The sequence below is a fragment of the Castor canadensis genome, chromosome 7, assembly GCF_047511655.1.
Source record: "Castor canadensis chromosome 7, mCasCan1.hap1v2, whole genome shotgun sequence".
NCBI classification, from domain to species: domain Eukaryota; kingdom Metazoa; phylum Chordata; class Mammalia; order Rodentia; family Castoridae; genus Castor; species Castor canadensis.
The window spans coordinates 139,012,808-139,035,028 of NC_133392.1; the positions used below are offsets into that span (position 1 = coordinate 139,012,808).

Sequence of the window (22,221 nt, forward strand, 5' to 3'; positions counted from 1 at the left end):
GGGTGACTCCCCTGGCCAAAGGCATTGTCCCTGTCAATTCCTGTTAAGGGGCTGACAGATGGCTAGGACAGGAATCTTTGAGTCATTGACTTGTAGGTGAGCACAAAGAGGTGACTAAGTAATGATATGCACAGCTCCAACCCACAGGACCATCGCACCAGCTTCCCCCAGTCTCCTAACCCCCCCTCTTCCTGGATCCATTCTCTACCCGGCCCCAGAGGGATCTTTCTTCCAGCTAAATCTGGAGCTTGTCCTTCTGGTGCTTAAATTCCTTCTTCATGCCTATAATCCTAGCTACTCAGAAGGTAGAGATCAGTAGGATTGTGGTTCCAAGCCAGCTCAGGCGAATTTCAAGACTCTATCTCAAAAATACCCCACACAAAAAAGGGCTGGTGCAATGGCTCAAGTGGTAGAGCGCCTGCCTAGCAAGCCTGATACCCTGAGTTCAAACCCCAGTACTAAAAAAAAAAAGAAATCCTTCCTGTTGTTGCAAGGATAATCCCAGTCTCTTGGGCTCATAGTGTCCTTCGCTGTTCACCCCCATCCTTCATCTTCCCATTTTTTCATTGGCAAAGCATTTCTCATCCTTTAGGACTTAGCTCATGTGACCTAAGTCATGTCCTATGTGCATGATGAAATTGATTCCCTTAATCTTCACAGTAGCCCTAAGGAGTTAAGAAATATTGTTCCTCTTTCACAGATGGTTAAATAGAGTCCCAGAGAAGATAAATCCCTTTCTCCAGCTCTGATTTTCTCAAAAATCAGTCCTTTGTAAGCCACGTATCTTCATAATCAGCAAACACATTTTCCTTTGCTCTCCCAGCTAGACCACAAGGCCTGAAGGTCAAGGACTAACCTCCCAGTTTCTGAATCTGAGGTATCAGCACAGACTTGGTACTGTGGGAGAGCTCAGAGAATGGTGGTTGACTGGGGGTACCCATCCATCGACCATCCCTCTGAGTGGCAGAATGAGAGAGGATAGGAGAGATATGTTTAGGAGCTGGGGTTCCCTGAACCCCTTGCCAGCTGGGATTTCGCCAGGAAGTAACTGAAAGCAAGAGTGCCCATAAGATCTGGCTGTGGCTGCCCCCCAGATGCTAGAGATAGCTGTGTAGACCCTGCTGGGGAAGCAGGTGTCTTCTGGCTCCTCTGCGTGTCTCCCTTCAGTCAGGATCACTCAGCCAATCTGTCATTAAATATTTACTGTTCCCATTCTGCTCAGCTTGGTGCTAGGCCCTGGAGGAGGGGACTGGAGAGGAGGGGACAGGGAACTGTGTGGAGTTAGTGATCACTCGCCAGGTACCACAGAATCCTCCCAACAGCTCTGCAGGTGAAGTTCTCAGCTCTGATTGTATTTGGGGAAATGAGGTTCAGAGGGGAAAGCCACTGGTCCCAGGTCACATAGCCACTGAGCCAAGATCTAGAGTCAGGTGTGTGTGCATCCTTCCTCTGCATCCTGCACTCCACCCCCCCAGCCCAGGAGGATGTGAGCCCGGCTTGAAGGAGGCCATTTTTGAGGTGGGGCTGTGGCTGGAACACAGCCCGCCCTGGTGAATTCTCTACAATAAAAACAGCTTGTGTTTACCCAGCACTTTCCCTTCCATTAGCTCATTCAGCCCTTCCCAGCATCCCCATGGGTGCCTATTATTATCTCCATTTGATAGATGAGGGACAGAAGCTCAGTGAAGTCAAGTGACTTTCCCAAGGTTGCACAGCCCATGCATGGCTGAGCAAAAGCAAACTTTTGAATTTTCTACTTACCCTGGGGAACTGGGTAGAGTCAGAATTTGAACCCAGGTCTATATGATGCCAGTCTCCATGCACCCATCCCTCCTCTATATGGTAGACTAGAAAACACTGAATTTATAGAACACATACTGGGAGACTGGGAGGCCCATGCCTATAATCCCAGCTACTCGGGAGGTAGAGGCAGGTAGATCACAAGTCCCAGATCAGCCCAGGCAAAAAACACAGTGAGACACTGTTTCAAAAACAAAATAAAGGCTGGTGGAATGGCTCAAGTAGTACAGTGCCCACCTAGCAAGTGTGAGGGCCTGCGTTTAAACCTTAGTACTGAAAAAAAATAAAAATAAAAAAAAGAGCCAGGTGCTGGTGGCTCACACCTATAATCCTGAACTACTTGGGAGACTGAGATAAGAGGATCTCAGTTCCAGGATAACTGGGGCAGATAGTTTATGAGACCCCCCCCCATCTCCAAAATAAACAGAATAAAAAGGACTGGAGGTGTAGCTCAAGCAGTAGAGTGCCTGCTTTGCAAGCATGAAGTTCTGAGTTCAAACTCCAGTACTGACAAAAAAAATATAAAAGGTAAAAGGGTTGCGGGGGGGGGGGGGTGATAATAGCTGAAGTGGTAGAGCACTTGCTTAGCATATGACCCTGGGCTCAATCCCCAGTACAGCAAATAAAAAAAAAAAAAAAAAAAAGGGAGAGAGAGTGGGGAGGAGAGAGAAGGAGCTGTCCAAAAGATAGAGAAACCAGTAGGGTGACGTTTGAAGCCAAGAAAGGAGCTCCAAGAAGGGCCAGGTCAGAGGTGCCTGCTGTCTGTGAGAGATCAAGCTGGCTTGGGTGAGGGATCAGGCAATTAGGAGGCACCCTTCCTGAGCAGTTTCCAGGTGCTTCAAGCAGTAACAAGGGGCCTGTGGAGTGGAAGGTGAGGAACTGGAGGTAGTTGACTGGGAAGGGGAAGGGAGGCCCAGGAGGGCAGGACAGATGGTTTGGGCTGACCTGGACGTGTTGGGGATGTGAGCAGGTGAGAGAAGGAGGGATGAGCACTTGAGTATTTTAGGTTGAGCAAGTGGACATGGACACCTTCCTCTCAACTTCTTTGGAAAGCATTCATCCCACTTCCTTTGTCCCACCTTGCCAGCCAAGCCACTCTACTCTCCTTTCTCTTTCACTGCCCCCTCCCATGGCTCCCCTGAGGGTATCTGGAACCAGTCACCCCCACCCCCAATCTGCTGTTTCACCCTCCCTGGCCCAGCCTAGTGAGGCAGAGGGAGGCGTTTCCAGGCCGGAAAGTGCTGAGTCACCCAGCAGCAGGCACATCTGGGCTCAGATCTTGATACCCAGCTGGAAGGGGCAGGAAGGAAGAGGACACCTCCCCCACTAGCTCTCCTGGCCAGTCCTGGCCATTGCCAGCCCTGTGGGGCAGTCTGGGAGAGAAATCCTAGCATGGTAGCAGCCAGCCTTTGCAGGGCTGCCTCAGCCACTCATCTGGGTCCTTTGCTTCTCTCATCATCCTTCATGTTCAGAACAGTCTAGAAAGTGAGGCTGGTCACTTCTATTGCACTGGTGAGGAAACTCAGAGACATAAAGCTGCTTGTGCAAGATCACACAGATTTGGAGAGCTGGCCTATTGCTGTCCCTACCCCACTCCATGTTCCAGGCACCCAGAGGGAGCCTCATTTAGAGAACTTAGATGAAGGCGCTGAAAGGCTCAAGGCATTCCAGTGGGCAATGACTATAAAAGCTGGGTGGCAGGGGACATGCAGCCTATGCGCCTGCCCTCAGGGCCCATTCCCAAAGTCACAGCGGAGGGAGGGCTGTTCTCTCTCTTCTCCCTGCCCTGCCAATCTTGCTGTTGGCTCTGCTTTGACCGCCCAACTGCCCCCCATTTCTCAGCATCTTTTGTCCTCTCTGCACCCTTGCATGCTGAGAGGAACCTTAGCAGGTTTTCTGCCATCCTGCACTCTGCCAGGGCATAGTAATCGCATTGTCCTGAGTGGAGAGAGATGTCCAGGTCCTAGGGAGGGGCATAGGCTTCTGATTTCTCTCCCGACTGACTGCTCAGCAGCCTTCTCTGAGGCCCAGGCTGGTGACACCCTCCTGCCCCGCCCCCCAGGCTGGAGATGAAACCTAGGGTCTCAAACATCCTGGGTAAGTGTTCTGCCACTGAGCCACACCCCTAGCCCCCACTTTGTGATTTGTTTGTGATGGGGTCTCCTAACCTGGGCTGCCCGTGCTGCTCGCTAACTCCTGGGCTCAAGTGATCCTCCTGCCAGGCTGGTTCTTCATATAACATCTAATGACACTGGGCAAGTCATTTCCTCCTTGCAGTGTAGAGCATCCCACAAGTATTACCACAGTTCTTCTACAGACCCACCCCATCCATCCTGTTAACTTTTGACTGGTTTAATTATATACAACGTGGCTGACAATCACAGTTGTACTACTTGCTGTGTGACCTTCTGACAAATTTGTGACACTTCACTGGGTATTGACTTCCTCCCCTTTTTTTGAGACAGAGTCTTTCTATGTAGCCCGGGCTGGCTTCAAACTCTTAGTCTTCCTACCTCAGCCTCCCAAGTTTTCCTTCTTTCTTTCCTTTCCCTTTTTTTTATTTTCCCTTTTTGCAGAGTTAAGGATCGAACCCAGAGATCCTTGAATGCTACACCACTGAGTCATACCCCACGCCCTCTTCCTCTTTATTTTTATTTTAAGAAGCTCTTCTTTTTTTTTATTAACACATTTAATTGTACAAAGGGGTTTCATTGTGATACTTCTATAGCTGTGTACAATGTACCTGAATCAAATTCACCCGTTCTATGATGTTGCCTTACCCCCCTCTTTTTCCTCCCCCCATTTCAAACAGTATTTAGTGGGTTTCTTATGCTATCTTCATGTATATGTAATGTATTCCGGTTGTGTTTACCCCCCAGTACCCTCTCTTTTCCCCACTCTCCCTTTTATGCTCTTGTCCTGTCATTGTTGTTATTATTGCCGTTTTAGGTCTTGATTCCGCATATGAGTGAAAATGTGATATTTGGCATTTTGAGTTTTCTTAGCTCACCCAACTGATGATCTCCAGTTCTACCCATTTTCCTGCAAACTACAAAATTTCATTCTCATTTTTGTTTCTCCAACTTTTAAGCTATTAATTTTTCTTTATAACTGAATAATATTCCATTGTGTGTAATTCCACCCAAAAGTACCTTTTTGTGATGATTTCCTTAAACAAAATAGAATTACCCTTCCTCATCCTCCAAGGGAGTGACCTGTGTGCAGGTGGAGACTGCTCTCTAATCATAGTATCCCATAGAAAGGGGAGGGTTGAACTTCACAGGGAAAACAAGTAGATTTAGCCTCACATCCAAGTGCTGCCTTGAATGAAGTAGCACTGAATTCAGAGGGAAGGCATGTCATGATGAACTAGTCATGGCTGCCATGATGCAGAAAGGAATAGTGGTTATATGTACATGCTGTGTAGCCATGTGTATTGTCTAAGAAACCGTAAGTACCACTTCAATATCAACATTCTTTTTTTTTTTTTGGCGGTTGTGGGACTTGAACTCAGAGCTTGCAAGGCAAGCACTCTTACTGCTTAAGCCACTTCCACCAGCCCTTTTTTATGATTTTTTTTTTTTAGATAAGGTTTTCTTGAACTATTTGCCGGGGGCTGGCTTCCAACCACAATCCTCCTGATCTCTGCTTCCTGAGTAGCTAGGATTATAGGCGTGAGCCCCCAGCACCCAGCTCTCTCTTCTTATTCTACTTCCTTCTCCAGATCCTGGCACTCGAGCCACATCACCAGTCCGAGATCCTGACTCATCTTTTTTTCTTTTTGTTTTTGGTGGGACTGGGATTTGCAAAGCAGGCACCCTTCTACTTCTCGAGCCACACCTCCTCTAGTCCATTTTGCTCTGATTATTTTTGAAGATGGGGGTCTCATAAACTGTTTGCCTGGACTGGCCTCAAACCAAGATCGGCCTCCCAAGTAGCTCAGATTATAGGAGTGAGCTACCAGTGCCCAGCAGATCCTGGCTTTCTGTGGGGAATGGAAGGGGATGCCTGACTCTTCTCCCTCCCAAGTCCTGTCCTCAGCATACATCTGGGATCTAATCTCCACACTAGTCCCAATAGGACCTAGCTTTATTTCATAGTCTGCATTGTATACCTTCTCTGCAGAACTACAATCATAAGTTAGACTCCCAACAGGGTGACCTTGGGGGGCAAAGTAAGCAAGAGGGTTTGGGTATTTTTTTTCACTAAAAGGGAAGCATGTAAATAGCATGCATTGGAGCTGGTCCTCACTAGTCCAGGCTTATACATATGAATATTAAATGATCCTATGCAAATGAATGCAAATAAACAGTTCTTTGAGCAATAGGACCTCAGTGAGATGTGGCCAGTGTCAAGTCAGATCTACCCACAGGTGAGTCATGGTGAACATTTCATTGAAGGATGGCCCCAGTTCTGTTGTCAGAGCTCTGTGAGGGGGGGTACCTGAGTTCAGTAAGAAGACAGAGACTTAGGGAGCTTCTACTCAGCTTGAATATGAGGTACATGGTTGGGTACCTTGGGGTCAGGCCTGAGCTTTGTCAAGGGGGTGCTTAGCAAATGCTATAGCCAGAGATGTGAGGGGGCATCTCCAAGGTCCTAGAGAGGGCCCCCTTTGTTCCCAGGATTTGAAATGCTTTTCTGCGAGCTACCTCTAGCCTATTGGATCTAGGAGATGGGAGAAACCTCCAGGAAAACAAGAAAACCTGGGCAAGGCTCCCTTGCCTTCCCCCGTCCTCCCTCCATGGCAGGCCCAGGCCTCCCTCTCCCTGGCCTTCAGGGCTCACTCCCAGACTTCTCCCCAGCCCCTCAGTCATACATACTTGACGCTCAGAGATGTTTGGTGTGGCCTGTCTGGTTCCACCTGAGCAGACACAGGTCCAGCTTGCACACAGCTATTCAGAGAACTGCCTGATACCAAGGTGCCCTGCCTTGTCCCTCACGGTTAAGGTGAGTAGAAACAGGTAGGCTCTGAGACACAAGCTGCAACAGGAAGGGATCATTAAGTTAATTTTCCCAGAGCCTTTTCTATCCATTCCTCTTATTTTATGAACTCACTGAGCCCTCATTCCCTCACTGAACCCCATTCCTTCACTGAAATCTATCTACCTACTATGCTCCATCTTCTTGAGTCCTTATCCGCTCACTAAGCCCTATTCCCTCCCTTAGCCCCATTCTCTCCCCTAGCCTCAGCCCCCTCCCTGAGCCCCATTCCCTCACTGGCTCCCTAGCTCCTTAATCAAGCCTTATTGATATTAACCTCCAGTACCCAGATGGGGCATTTTGAATGGCAGCCCTGGGGCCAATCAGGCAGTTCACCCAGTCTTTGCCCTTTGCCATAGCCACACTGGCCACATTCTTGCCTTCATCACAGCCCAGGGCACAGGCTGCAAGTTGGAGAAGCCAGAGACAAAGGGATCAATAAAAGCCTGGGAGGTGAGCCCAGCTGAGGCTGTCTGGCAGATCCATGGTCAATCTGGTCACTCTGCCAGTGGCACCCAGGCTGGGATGCTGCTACAGGCTAAGAGACTTGCTCTTTCTGCCTGCCAAGACTTGAGCCAGGGCTGGAGCCCAGAGCAATGCCCCCAACCCCCAGTCTCCTGAACAAGAGCTGCACTGTGCATACCTTCCACCCCCACCCCAGCCCTTAGGCCAGGCCAGGGTCAGGCAAGGCCACCCATGGAACCAGAAACAGGACACCCAGACAGTGAGGGAGCAAGAGAGCGAGCCCCAGGATGGGGTATACACTGGCAGAACTGTAGGCAGGGTATTTGCACCGTGGAGTCTGGGGTAGCACCAGAGATAGCTCTAAGTGCATCTGGTATCTCAGGGCATAAAGAAGCAGGCCTATTGGAGGGACCCAAGACTCAGAAGCAGGCATGTTCGGGGTGATGGTGATCCTGGAGTACCCCAGACAAGGACTCAGGAACCACAGGCCCCACTGCAAGGCTGTGGCTTTTAGCAGGGCCCCAGGGCTCCTTGGCTGACTTCATTTACTTGTAGATCACAGTCTCTCAAACTCCATTCTGCCAGGCTCTGTGTTGGGCACTAGGGGCAGAGAGATGAAAAGGTATTGTCTCTGCCTTCATGGGATTTTCTGGAATCAGGGTCTGGATTTAAGGGAGTAGCTTATGTTCTAAGTGCCTGCTTGCCCACATCCTTTCCGAGGGTTTCTTAGGTCACTGTATTTTGAACTCAGTGACCCAATTGCCCTGCTACTAACTGAACTTCAGGTAGGCCTGACCCAGGGCCTGGCCCTCTCTCAGCTGGCTGGTAGCCCATGAAGTGGCCTGACCTGAGGCTTCCCTCTAGGAATCCGATTCATTGACCCAAGTGCACCAGCTCTTTCCCCTGGAGAGGGGACTACAAAAGGCTGTGGGTAGGATCACTAGGCAGCAGAAGCTGCAGGCAAAAGGACCCTAAGCAGATAAGATCTAGAGGAATAAGAAAAAGCAAAGAGTCATCTTGATGGAGTCTAGTTGGGAACATTGGATGCTTACAGCTGAGGCAAAGACCCAAGCTAGTAGAGCTATGCTATTTCCTGAACATCTGTGAAGATCCCTGAGGCCCAGAAGAAAGGGGCACCATCTGTCTCCCTTACTTCCCCATGTAGCCTAACAACAAGTTCCTGTCTCCTGAAGTATGGTGGTAACATTTCTCTGGTCTTTGCTACCCAAAAGAGACATCCCTGTCTCTCTTCCTCCTCTGCCAACTGAGGCTAGCCTCGGGAGCCAGAGCAAGTCCAAAGACAAGATCCAAGTCCTGCTTTTTCTATGTATCCTGCTCTCACCGCCTCAGTTTCCTCATCAGAAATAAAGGAGAATTCAGGAGGCAGAGATCAGGAGGATCATGGTTTGAAGCCAGCCCAGGCAAATAGTTCACAAGACCCTATTTCAGAAAAAGCATTGGTGGAGTGGCTTAAGGTGTAGGCCCCGAGTTCAAAAAAAAAAAAAAAAAAAGAAGGGAGAAATACCCGCTGCCCCAGAGGTTGCTGGGAAAAAGAAATAGGGCAATTGGTGAGAAGAGTAGAGTCTAGCCTTCCCTAGTGGCCCACCCTTCAGACTCTCTGCTGGCGCCTTATCTCATTGTCACTGCTTCCATTCCAATTCCAGAGGGGAGCCAGAGGTTCTGCCCTGACAGAGGAGACTGAAGAGAACAGAGGTCAGTGGAATGGTGGGACTTGAGACCATCATGACCACCCTGCAGGGTGGTTGCTCAACTCTTACCCACTTAGTCACGTTTTTTCCCCAACCCAGCTTCTTTAGATATGGCAAGGCGGCAGATTCTGCTTAGAACAGGAAATCCCATGTTGTCTGTGGTTGAGGCTCACATGAGACTGTGTCACCCCCACCTATGGGTGATTCTACACAGGAGTGTCTCAGCCCTCTGTTCCTGTTTCTATCATGTCTTATCATGCTTTCCTGCCTTCACTCTGCAACTGGAAGACAGTCAATGAGGACATACCTGTACTGCTCCTAGTAAGATGAGCTCCAGAGTCAAATAGGTCTGGGTTCAAATCCTAGCTCAGCCACTTCCCAACTGAGGCAAACTGCCTCACCTCTCTGCGCAAGGTTAGGGCTGGCAGGTGGGAAGTACAGCTCAGTGGCAGAGCACATGCTTAGCATTCCAGAGGCTCTGGGTTCAATGCCCAGCCCGTGGGCAGGAGTAGTGGGGGAGAGGGTTTGTTATCCCTGAGCAGGACTAAAGTGAAGAAAAGGACAACATGGATGGGAAGACAGTTCTATTTCTCCCTTCCAAGTCCATAGCTCTGTGCTGCCGCCATTGGTAAGGGTGGATGTGGACTGGGTTCCTACTGTGAGCTTTGAGTCAGAGTCATGGAATAAACAGATTGTGTCTGCCTTGTGATTGGCAACAGGTCACTGCAGTACTTTAATAGGTTTTTGTTTTGCTTTACTTTTTTTGGGCTGTACTGGGATTTGAACCCAGGGCCTTACACTTGCTAGGCAGGAGTTCTATGACTTGAGCCACGCCTCCAGCCCTCACTGCACTTTGAGCCACATTTTCTTCTTTCAAATATAGGTCACAAAAGGCTGCCAGAGCCTCTCTTTGGTTGGAGAGAGGTTGCCCAGCTGGGCAAGAGAGGGGTTGCACCTTAAGGTAGGAAGCGAGTCACCAGGAAGATAGAGAGGGGCACAGGGCTGGGATTCTCTGAAGGGTGGGGCAGGCTATATGTGCCCATCAGGCAGCTCACTTGGATAGCTGCCAGCTGTGGACTCACAAAGGCTGGGACCCATTCTAAGAGGACTCTTGGTCACACAGTCACACATGTAACACAAACACACCTGTCCAGTTCACACAAAGACACTCAGGAGACACAGACAGCCATTCACATACTCCTGCATACTCAGGGGCATTCACACAGTCAGCCACAGACACACAGGCACACTCAGAGACTACTCACAAACACATTTTTGCTCCATACCACACAAAGCACACTCTCACACATTCACAACGCTCCAGTACACAATATCCACACAGACCAGGGGAGAAGCACAAAAACACAGACATTTGTACACTGAAGTCATTCACACAGACACATTCACATTCCTGTGCACCCAGGGACCCAAAGCACTCAGAGACAGTCTCACACTTTTGCACACAAATCTATATATTTAAGTCAAACTTATACCTGCACAATCAAGACATGCACTTATTTTATACGACTCCTGTACATGCTGGAATATTCACATAGGGCTAGTTGGGTCAGGTACACTCACACAGAACTTCCTCACCCACCCCTGCAGCCATTCCCTCTACTAGGAGCTCCAGCCAACAAGGCTGTTTCTCCCCACCCACTTCCCACCGTCCTCTGGGGCCTCTGGGGCCTCCCTCTTGAGTGTGTGTGGGGGAAACGGGAAGGGGCTGGACTTGCCCTGCTGATGTGGCAACACAGCTCACCTGCAGCTTGGGCCACACCCTCCACTGGGAAAGGCTTAAAGGAGCAGGATGCCCAGGTTTGATCTCACCTGGTGTTTTGCCCTTGTTTCTCAGATGAGGAACTTGAGGCCTGGAGAAGATAGTGAATGGGACTTGAACTCAGGACTCCAATGCCCAGAGCTAAGTGAGGAGAGGATGCTCATGCAGGCAATGGGAAGTTGAAACCCACACCCACACCCTGCCTGCCCTAGCTGGCTGCCTGTGAAACCTGACCCTCCCTGTTTCCAGTCTCCCAAGCAGGCACTCCCACCCTCTGGCAGTCCTCATCTAGGGAGCCAGGTTCGGGCTCATCACCAGAAACATGGGCGTCCCTTCCACACCTCTGGCTCCCTGCAGAATCTCAAAGCTGGGCAGGAGGTGTCTGCGTAGTTGGCAGCTGGGCTTGGCTACTTCCCAGCCATATGACTTCCCAGTCCCCTCCTCTGGGACTCTATTTCCTCATCTATAACTGGGGTGATAGACACACCTACTTCACAGGATTGGTGAATTCAGTGATATCATAGATAAAGTATTGCAGTGCTGAGCTCAGGGACTCCAGACTGGCTTGGGGAGGGAATCTAATCTGAGAATTGCCAGGACACACTGAGATGGGCCAGGTCACTCCTGCTGGACCCCTTCCATCCAGCCACCTCCTAGGGGTCCTGCAGAGTCAGCCTCTCAAAGCAAGGTTTATTACTGGGACAACCAAATCTGGGATATAACTGAGCCCTGATTACTATCATGGTGTGAGGAGGGTCTGGGTGGTGGGCAGAGGCAGGGGTGAAGAAGGGTCGGGAAGACACAGTCATGTCCTCTGAGCCACAAATCTGGTGTTGGAGATCCAGCTCAGTACCCAGATTTTTTTCTTGTTTCTTTTTGTCAGTGCTGAGGATGGAACCCAGGGATCGCACAGGATAGGCAGGTGATCTACAACTGAGCTGCCTGCTAGTCTAAATACTGGCTTGTTCAGGGAAGGCCAATTCTTTCCATGAGGCTTCAAGACTAGGGAGCTGGAAAGACACAGCCATGTCACAAGAGTTCTACAGCTGATGTCGGAGACAGCCCTACCCAAGAGCTCCTGTGCCATAAGGGAGGTACTGCTGGGACTGGGCCCACAAACTAGTTGGGGAGACATAACATCTCTCCTGGATTGCCTAGTCTGTTGGGGGCAACTCACCCTATTGTAGGGGTCCCAGGCTGGAAAAAAAGATCCAACCCTATTCTCAGGGACCCCAGGTCACAAAGAAGAGCACGAACACATGCTTGGCACCCAGACAGTAGGAGCAGTGTGCACAGGTGAATTCAGCTTTGTGGTGTGTGCCTGTGTACGCATCTCTGTTGGCTCTGCATGCCTCTGAGCTGAGGCTGTCGGAAGGGCATGGCTAGTAGACCCGGATGGGTAGTGGCCTAGTCCATTTTCTGTTAATATAACCATCACACACTGAGTAATTCATTTAAAAAAAATAGAGGTTCTGGAGGCTGGGAAGTTGAAGACCATGGCACTAACATCTGGGGAGGACCTTACTGCTGCATGGTGATATAGGAGAGGGTATCACATGGCAAGACAGCACCAGCATGCCACATTTGCAGCACTTGAACTTCAGGGGCACACATTCAAGCCATAATGGTATAGTTACTCATTCATTAGACATGTATTTATTGAATGCTCATTCTGCTCCAGTCACTGGGATAGATCCTCGGCATACTATGGAGCTCTCAGAAGATGAGATAACCGTGTAACCAGGGCCTAAACAAGAAATTCTGGCGTTGAGGATGTAGCCTAACATGCATCAGGCTCTGGGACCAACACATAGCATCAAACACCAAAAAAACAAACAAAATTCCCCATGCTGCCACCTGTTCAGAGGTTTGAAGGAACAAAGGGGAGGGAGTTTCATGGGAGAAGAGAAATCCAGATTGTCCTCTGGCTTTTGGGTTGGGGGAAAGGCTGTTCCAAGTAGAGGGAACATCTTGTGCAAAGGCGGTGGGCCTGAGAGGAGAACACCCAGGAAAGGTTTTCTGGAGAAGGTGGGAGAGTGGGGTTTTATAAGAGGAAGGTGGACAAGGAGTGGAGCAGAGTTTTCAACTTGAGGAGTGGGATGGGGGGGCAGGGCAGAGGAGGTTTGCAAGCCAAGCTTATACCTGGGGACAGAGGGACACAGTGCCCAAAGAGACCTGTGAGTCTGAATGTGAATGGAAGCTGCTGATTGGAGGATCTAGGGTCTGTGCTAGTAGAGTGATAACCAAACAGGCCCAAGGCTGGGAAGGCTCCCCTGATTCTCATCTGAAAAAGGGATTTAGCCCAGGTACCTGTGGCTCACATCTGTAATGCTAGCTACTCAGGAGGCAGAGATCAGGAGGATTGCAATTTGAAGCCAGCCCTGGCAAATAGTTCATGAGACCCTATCTCAAAAATACCCAGAACAAAACAGGGCTTGGCAGAGTGGCTCAAGTGGTACAGCGCCTGTCTACCAAGTGTAAGGCCCTGAGGAATTTAATTGTAGCTCCCTCACAGGGTACAGGGGAGAATTATAATGAATGCACTTCTCCCAAGTTGCTATCTATGACTTCATTTATTCTTCTCAAGAGCTGTATTATGGACTGGGAGCATGGTTCAAGTGGTAGAGCGCCAGCCATATCATTGTATTTGGTTTCTCACAAAGCAGGTGCTCTATTGCTTGAGCCACACCTCCAGTCCATTTTACTCTGGTTATTTTGAAGATGGGGTCTCTCAAAGTATTTACCTCGAGTGGCCTCGAACCATGATCCTCCTAATCTCAGCCTCCCAAGTAGCTAGGATTACAGGTGTGAGTCACCAGCTCCCAGCTTGTATTTACTTTTTTTTTGGGGGGGGTGTGATTCTGGGGTTTGAACTCAGGGTCTTGTGCTTACTAGACAGATGCTCTACCACTTGAGTCACTCAGCCAGCCCTGTTTTGTGTTGGGTATTTTTGAGATAGGGTCTCTTGAACTATCCATCTGGGCTGGCTTCCAACCACAATCCTCCTGATCTCTGTCTGTCTCCTGAGCAGTTAGGATTACAGGCCTGAGCCATCAGCACCTGGCTGCATTTCCATTTTTAAACTGAGGAAACAGAGGCCCTCGAGTAAAGAGCAGAAAGTCAGGGCAAAGTAGCTGAATTAGAATCCTGAGTCTAAGGCTTGGCTCCTTTCCCTTGAACCCACAGCCTCACAGAGCTGGTAAATGTACCATTAAAGAGAGCTGGTGCTGCTGGATGCCGCGTCTATAATTCTAGCTACTTGGAAGTCTGAAATCAGGAGAATGGCAGTTCGAGGCCAGTCCTGGCAAATAATTCACGAGATTCCCATCTCCAAAACACCTGGAGGCATGGCTCAAGCGGAGAGTGCCTGCGTTGTAAACGCAAAGTGCTGATGATCGAACCCGAGGTCTCACGCATGATAAATCGCCCTACCGATGAGCCACACCTCCAGCCCTTGTTTATTATGAATTTACTGCGATTCCAAAGAACAACCCTGATTCAACTCGGGCTCCGCCTTCCCCGCTGTCCGCGTTGTGGGTCCTGAAAACCAAGGCCCGGGCGGCCCCACGCGGCCTTGGCGGGAATGACAAACCCAGGGTCCCAGGGGGGTCGGTGTGGCGTCGCCCCTAGAGGTCGTTCTCGGTATTGCCGGAGAGTCTAACCTGCCCAGTGCGCCACTCGGAAACACCCCGAGTCCTCTGTCCTGGTGATGAACCAAATTAGTGGTGCCAGATATCAGTCACTGAGGGCAGCGAGAAAGGAAGACATAAAGAATAGCACTTATTGAGTGCCTCTGGTATGCTGGGCAATTCCTCCACAGTTTCTCATCTAACACCCACCTTACTTCATTTCCGGAGCTTAATGTGCCCAGAGATATAAACAAGTCTGGCCAGGCCTGGGCCCTTGGGAGTAACTTTGAGAGAAGGGCCACTGAATCCCCACCAGTCTGACCATGAGCCTCTTCTGGAGGTAGGGATAATGGCAATGACGGTGACACAGGGAAGCCTCATTAGTGGAGGCAATGTATTGAATCTTGGGTGTCACCATTTCCTGCCTGTGACTTTGACAACATCGTTGCTTACACTCATCCGTAAATGAACTTTATTACAGGCAATGTGGCATACAGTTGTTCCGAGGATTCTTTGCAATGATGTAGAGAAAATGAGTAGTTTAGCCCAGTGTGGTGGTGCATGCCAGTAATTCCAGCACCTGAGAAGCTGAGGGAGGAGGAAGGAGAGTTCCAGGCCAGCCTACATGGTGAGACTCTGTCACAAAAACTGAAAAAAAAAAAATGCCCAGTTTACCATCTAGTATGTGATGGTAAATACCTAAGATCACTTGCTCATTTAAACACTATTTATTTTAAAAATTATGTTTAATACTGGGGTTTGAACTCAGGGCCTCATGCTTGCTGGGCAGGTGCTCTACCACCTGAGCCACTCTGCCAGCCCTTTTTTGTGTTGAGTATTTTCAAGATAGGATGTTGGGAACTATTTGCCCAGGGCTGGCTTCAAACCTAGATCTTCCTGATCTCTGCCTCCTGAGTAGCTAGGATTACAGATGTATTTATTTTTTTAAAATTATCACATATTAATAATATGAGAGAATTTCATTGTAATAGTTCCATACATTCATACAGTATGGCTTGAACAAGTTTACTCCCTCCACTATATTCTCATTCCCCTCACCCTCTTCTCCCCTCTTTCAGTGTTTGGCAGCATACTACCTTCCTGTTCACCCCTCAGTATCCTTTCTTTTTCCTGTCGCCCTCCCACTGATTCTTCCTAGACAGTCCCCATATACAGTCATGTCCTTACGGCATTATATTATACATTACATTACTACTACTATCACAATCACCAGCATTTTAGGTCTATGTTCCACAAATGAGCGAGAGCATGCCTTTTAAGCTTGGCTTATCTCGCTCAGCATGATGATCTCCAGTTCTATTATTTTCCTGCAAATGATATAATTTCATTTTTCTTCGTGGCTGAGTAATATTCCATAGACTATTTATCTATATATTTGGGGGAATTAAGGCCAGAGTCCCCCACATGCTAGGCAAGCACTCTATACTGAATCATACCTACAGCTCCAGCCACTATTTATTGAAAAACTAGGGGTTAGGCATACAGCTATGAAGTAATAAAGATATTGCTCTTTTTTCTTTCTTTCTCTTTTTTTTGGTGGTGCTGGGGTTTGAACTCAGGGCCTCATGCTTGCTAGGCAGGTGCTCTACCACTTGAGATACTCCGCTCCCCTTTTTTGTGTTGAGTATTTTCGAGATAAGGTCTGTCAAACTACTTCCCTGTGCTGGCCTGGAACTGCAGTTCTCCTGATCTCTGCCTTCTGAGTAGCTAGGATTACAGATGTGAGCCACTGGTACCCAGCTAAAGATATGATTCTTCATGCCTGTAATCCCAGCACTCAGGAGGCTGAGCAGAATGGGTTTGAACTCAGGGCTTTGAAGATGCAAAGCAGGTGATCCACCACTTGAGCAAAACCTCCAGTCTATTTTGCTTTGGTTATTTTGGAGATGGGGTATTGTGAACTATTAGCCTGGGCTGGCCTGGAACCACAATCCTTTTGATCTCAGCCTCCCAAGAAACTGGGATTACAGGCATGAGATACTGTTGCTTTGCCAGGCATGGGTGATTCAACCCTGTAATCTTAGCTACTTGGGAGACTGAGTTTGGGAGGATCAAGGTTCAAGGGAAGCCCCAGCAAAAAGTTTGAGAGACTCCATCTCCAAAACAGCCAGAGCAAAAAATGTACTGGAGGTGTAGCTCAAATGATAGAGCACCTGCTTTGCAACTTATTGAAATGAATGAAGAGTCATGCCACAGTCAGTTCCTTTGTAACATTAGAGAGAATAAGAGGGAGAAAGGAGACTTTTGTTTTGTTTTTTTTAAGGCAAAGTCTCATTATTATTGTCTGGGTTGATTTTGAAATGCTGGGCTCCAGGGTTCCTCCTGCTTCAGCCTTCTGAGTAGCTGGGACTATGGGTGTGAGTCACTGTGACTGGCTGGAAAGAGGAATTTTTTGTTGTTGTTGTTGCTGGGGTTTGAACTCAGGGCTTCACACTCTACTGCTTGAGCCATACCCCCAGTCTGAAAGAGGAGTTTTGAAAATAATAATCTGGGTGTGAGAGCCTGTGCTTGTAGTCCCAACAATTTGGGAAGCTGAGACAGGAGAACGGCTGGAGCCCAGGATTTTGAGGCCCGCCTGGGCTGCATAGTGAGATGCTGTCTCTCACTCTTTTTTCTTTCTTTTGTTTTTGGCAATACCAGGGGTTGAACTCAGGACCTTGCACTTGCTAGGCAGGTGCTCTACCACTTGAGCCACTCCACCAGCCCTTTTAGCATTGGTTATTTTTCAGATTGCCCATGGTGGCCTGGAAGCAATCCTATTTGTGCTTCCCCACATAGCTGGGATGATAGGCACCTTCCACCACACCCAGCCATTGGTTGAGATGGGGAGGGGTCTCGAGAACTTTTTGTCCAAGCTGGCCTTGAACCTCTAGTCTCCTGATCTCTGCCTCCCAAGTAGCTAGAATTACAGGCTTGAGTCACTGCAAAGCTGGCTCTTTCTCCATTTTTATTTATTTTTTGTTGTTCTTTAAATTTTTTTTTTCTTTATTTCTCTCTTTGTTTTTAAAAGATTATCTTTGCTAGGGTGTAGCTCATTGGTAGAGTATGAACCTATCATGCAAGAGGCTCTGGCTTTAATCACTAGCATAAACAAACAAACAAATAAATGAATAAATAAGAGTTAATACTTCTCGGGCACTTGATTAATGGTATTTGTGCTTTGGGTTCATCCTCACAGCAAACCTTTGATGTAAAAAAGTGTTATCCAGGATTGAGTTGTGGCTCAATTGGTAGAGCACCTACCTAACAAGTGTGAGGCCCTGAATTCAATACCACCAAAAAAAAAAAAAAAATTGTTAATCAGTGTTACAGAGAAGACAGTCTATGAGGTGGAGTGACTTTCCTGAGGTCACAGGATGAGTAAGTACAAATGTGCCTCCAAAGCTTGAGGGCTTTTTAGGGCATCTTTGTACCACCTTGCTCCTATCTCTGAGTGGCTTATGGGAGCTCTTGACACAACGAAACTAAGCAGAATAGTCTTTCCATCACCGAGCAATGGTGACCCTGGTTTCAGTTTTCAGAGTAGCTTCCCATCCACTAGTGACTGTGTTGAGCCTCTGGTTTGATTGCTTTTCACAATCCTGTGAAGAGGGAATTAATTATGCATTCTACTGACAGGGAACTGGAATTCAGGGAGTTTGGCTTCCCATAGTCATAGAGGGCAGACTCTGGGGACTGCTGCTAAAAGCTCCCCCTCCCCGGCTGCCCTCTGGTGCTGCTGACTCCCCAGCTCACCCCTCTTTCAGTTCCCCATTCCTCCCACCTCTCCCTGCTCCATTCTCCCAGCCAGAATAACTGCAGGCCCAAGTAAGGAACTAAGGAGTAAGGAAGATCCCTAATGTTGGGACCCTGCTAGAGTCATGGACAGGAGGTATCTCTTCACTCAGGGTGGCATCTGTTTGCAGCTTTTCTTTTTTCTTTTTATTTAGTCAATCTATTATTTCTGTGTTGGAGATGGAAGGAACTGAGGGCCTTGTGTATGTTATACAAGAGTTCCACCACTGAGTTACAGCCCCATACTTGACTGATCTGGTCACAACTAATCACAACTTTTCTGATTCTGATTTTGGGTGATGATTTAGAAACAGGGTCTCCCCAAATTCTCTGGCCAGGGCCCAACTGTCCTGGGTTAGTTCTTTAGGAGTTTCAGCAAGAAATATGCACATTCAAGGCCTTTGCTGAGGGCTGGTGGAGTGTCTCAAGTGCTTAAGCAATTGGCTGGCAAGCACAAGACCTGAGTTTAATCCCCAGTACCACCAAAAAACAAAACAAAAGACCTTTGCTGGAAGGGGGGTCATGAAGGAACTGTTCTCAGAGGAGTGTCAGGAATTACAAAGCACCCAGAACTAGTCACAGTGGGATGAAGTCACTCCCTGAGCCTGAGGAAGGGAAGCATGATAAATAGCCTGGTCCACTCTCCCCCTCCCCCAATTCTGCATGTCTTATATGGGATAAACCCCACCTGGAGCCAAAAAGGCCAGGGGACCATGAGAATGTGCAGGAGTCTGTCCCAGGTCACAGCAGAACGAGAAGTGTAGAAAACAAAGTCAGGCAGAGAATAGCCAGCCACTGGCTGTTCTCTTCCCAGATTTAGCTTCATGGAGAGGCTGACAGTGACTGAACTTGTCTCTCAAAGCACCCTCTGTGCCTGGCTCTGGAACATCTTTTTTCATTCTTTCAAGCTCAGGTTACTCTGTCCCGGAGTCAGCTTCTCCCACTCTTGGCCTCCCTGGGTCTCAGTGTCTATCCCCACATCGCTTAGCACAGTGAGTTGGCATTATCTTCTGCTTAGGCCTGTCTCCTCAGGAGCTGATTATAGCTTCCTCTACACAGTGAGCATCTTGTAGGCCTGTGCCAAATAAGGCTGTTTTCTCTGACACAGGCCCAGTACACACCAAGTGCCAAAGGAACTGAGTCCTGTGACCTGGTTCACCTCAAGCTGCCTGGGTGGACACAATCTGGGCATGTGTGCATGTCTGTCTCCCAGAGTACCCTAGGGCCCCTTGGTGTAGATGGACTAGGCCTGGCACTCAGCAGGCATCAAATGTTGCCCAAATTGGACTAGATAGGACCATCCTTTCCTTCCTTTATCCAACAAATTTTCCTACTACACACTAGGCTCTGTCCTTGTCCTTGGGGACACAGCACTAAACAAGACATACCAAGTCTCTGCTCCCATTCTAGGGGGAAGCAGAGAAAATAAACCTATTCTACAGACTGTGGTAAGTGCTACACAGAGAATAAATGGGGTAGACATTAGGGAGGGAGCATCCCTCTGATCAGATGCTATGTGGGCTAAGCCCAAAGAAGAGTGGAAGCTGGGATGTGAAGAGCTGTAAAAGGTGTTGTAGGCAGAAGAAACAGTAAGCACCAAGACCCACTGGTGGAGGAGTTTCTAGATCCTGGGAATTCAGTATTTCAGCCCAAAGGAGGGTCAGGGGAAGTGAGGAAGGGTTAAGAATGCAGTCTTGGGGGTCTGCCCAAGACCAGCTCCTGGGCAGGGGTGAGAGGGGAAAGGCTGGCCCTTCTAACTGCTTCCTTTGCTGCCTGTTGCCTAGTACCCATAGCAAACAGGCTCTGGCTGACCTTGCCCTTGCTCCCTTGCTCCCCTCTGACTGGCAGTAACTGTCAAACAAGCAGCTGCTGAGGTGCTGCCAACCTCCTCCCCTGAATATTTCAGTGGTAAGTCAGAAAATGACCAGCAGCCTCCAAAACCTGACTTTTTCTCCTGCATACCTTACAAGGGTATATCAGGCTCCCTGGGTGTTAATCTTCCACCCACCGCCTTGCACTAGACAGAGTGATATAAATATACAGCCACAGGCGGCACACTCAGATAGTAGATGAATGCACATGTACACAGCCCCAGTCCACATGAAGGACACTCAGTATCTCTGCTTGTGAACATTCCCCACGCCTTGGCCTCCATGGTCAGGCACACAATCACAACCACACACAGGATCATATTCATGCCCCACAGTCACTGCAGTCAGTGTCTCATTCCCTCAAAGGATAATTCAGAACGGGCACCATCACCATACACATTTCTCCTGCCCCCATACAGTCACATAGTCACATCCCCCCAGCCCCCACATTACTCCACAGTCATCAGAGTCACACATGGGCACACAACCCCACAATCTTCCACTCCACACACAAAACCATGACCATACATTACCAGCTGTGGGCATGTTGATCGCACCACACAGGCCCACACACATACAAGACACCCCCACCCCACATGCAAGGCCTCTGATTTAAACACATGTGCCAATCCCTCCGCCTGGTGTAGTGCATAGCGTTCTTCTGAGATTGAGTCAAAGTCCTCCTCCTCTCCTCCTCCACCCGACCCAGGGACTTAAGTGGAAAAAAGGAGTTAGAGGGAGAATGCCCGAGTAGGCCCAGGTCTGGGAGGGGGCCCAGAAGCTTCTTAGGGAGAAAGACTTCAGGTTTGACCCAGACACTGGTGGGCCGAGGATTTAGGGGAGTGAGCATTAGAGTTGATAGAAGGCTGCTGAGTTGAGGTGTCAGGTGGAGCTGAAGAGAGACCCTAGGAAGCATGGCAGGGTGGGGGAGGAAAGCGGTCCTCCCGCCGACCTTCCCTAACTCCACCCATGGGCTCCAGGCCCCAGGCTGTCCCCTGAAGCATGGGGTGTAGCCGTTAAACCCCCTCCTCCAGCCGGCGCCCGGCCCCACCCCTTCTCGACAGCTGCCGAGCACCGAGAGGGTGGCCGCTGTCCAACTCCCGGCGCGGGTGGGGACTGAAGGGCGCCGACACTCCCGGACATCTGCAGGCGAGAGGTTCAGCCTTCCCCCAACCCTTGCTCCCCATGGCTGGACAGGGGACATTCTCCCCTTCCTCTCCTCCCACTGCAACCCAGACCCGGAGAGGGGAAGGCGGAGGGAAGGCAGGCTCGGGAAGAGCCTGGTTTTGGAAACATCGCCAGGCCGCCCCCCACCGCCCCCTCCACCCTCTCCCCGCCCCCAGGACCGCGGGGGCCGCTCCCTCCTCCCGCGGGCGGGAGCCCTGGCCAAGTGGGTGCGCCCGGCCCAGGGCGGCCGGGATCCGGTGTCGGCTGCAGCTGGCAGTGCGGCGCGCGCGGGCGCCGGAGCAGCCGCCCGCCGGCCGGGCTATTAATAACGCGCCCGCCGAGCCCGGGGTCGCGCAGCCATGGCCAGCCCCGAGCCCCAGCGCAGCGGGGACGGCGCCGCCCAGGCCGCGAGGTAGGACCTTCCAGGGCCCGCATCGCCGCCCCTTTGGGGAGGGGGTGCGGACGGGTTCCCTTCCCCCACTCGCGCTTTCTTTTGCCTGTCTGTGAGTAGTGGGCCAGCCCGGATAGGGCACTGGGAACCACCCAGGAAAGGGAGATGGGGAGCTCTGGCCCGGGGTCTTGGCACCCTCGGTTGGTCTGTGGCTTTTTATAATGCCCCTCCCCCTCGTACTGGCTGTGTGAAAATTAACCCTTTCAGGACAGCAACAGCTCAAAATCCACTTGGCTCAGCTGGCTAAAGACAGTACTTGTCCTTCATTTCTCCAAATGTCAACTGGGGATGGGGTCAACCAGTGAATTCGCTGCTGGAAGCCACTTGGTGCACGGTTGGGTACCTGCCAGCTTGAAGTTAAGAGTCTGTTCAAGCAGCCAGTTCTCTGTCTGGCTTGATGGGGGTGGGGAGAGCCATGGGTGGGCAGGGGCAGGAGGGCATGGTGCCCATCTATCTGCTGTGGCTTACCACTGGTCAGGGAGAAGGAACCTGTGGTTTAGTGGATTGGGGTGAGTGGGGAGTATTTCTGCCCAGGTCAAACTGTGGCCCTGGGACTTCCCCAGCATTCCAAGAG

The 22,221-nt window shown here is 49.8% G+C and overlaps 1 protein-coding gene across 8 annotated transcripts in view; it reads left to right on the plus strand.

Annotated features, from left to right (window-relative positions):
- Sync (syncoilin, intermediate filament protein) overlaps positions 1-22,221 on the plus strand; it is a 51,878-nt gene that overhangs the window by 16,260 nt on the left and 13,397 nt on the right. For 6 of the 8 annotated variants that reach the window (XM_074080664.1, XM_020173976.2, XM_074080665.1 and 3 more), the window contains exon 1: positions 21,461-21,608. The exons of 1 other annotated variant lie outside the window; for it this stretch is intronic. In XM_074080664.1, coding sequence (XP_073936765.1) covers positions 21,556-21,608 — 53 coding nt within the window. In that variant the 5' untranslated portion in view covers positions 21,461-21,555. Of the gene's footprint in view, positions 1-21,459; positions 21,609-22,221 lie in introns of those variants that run through there. One more of the 8 variants, XM_074080669.1, reaches the window with a different exon arrangement.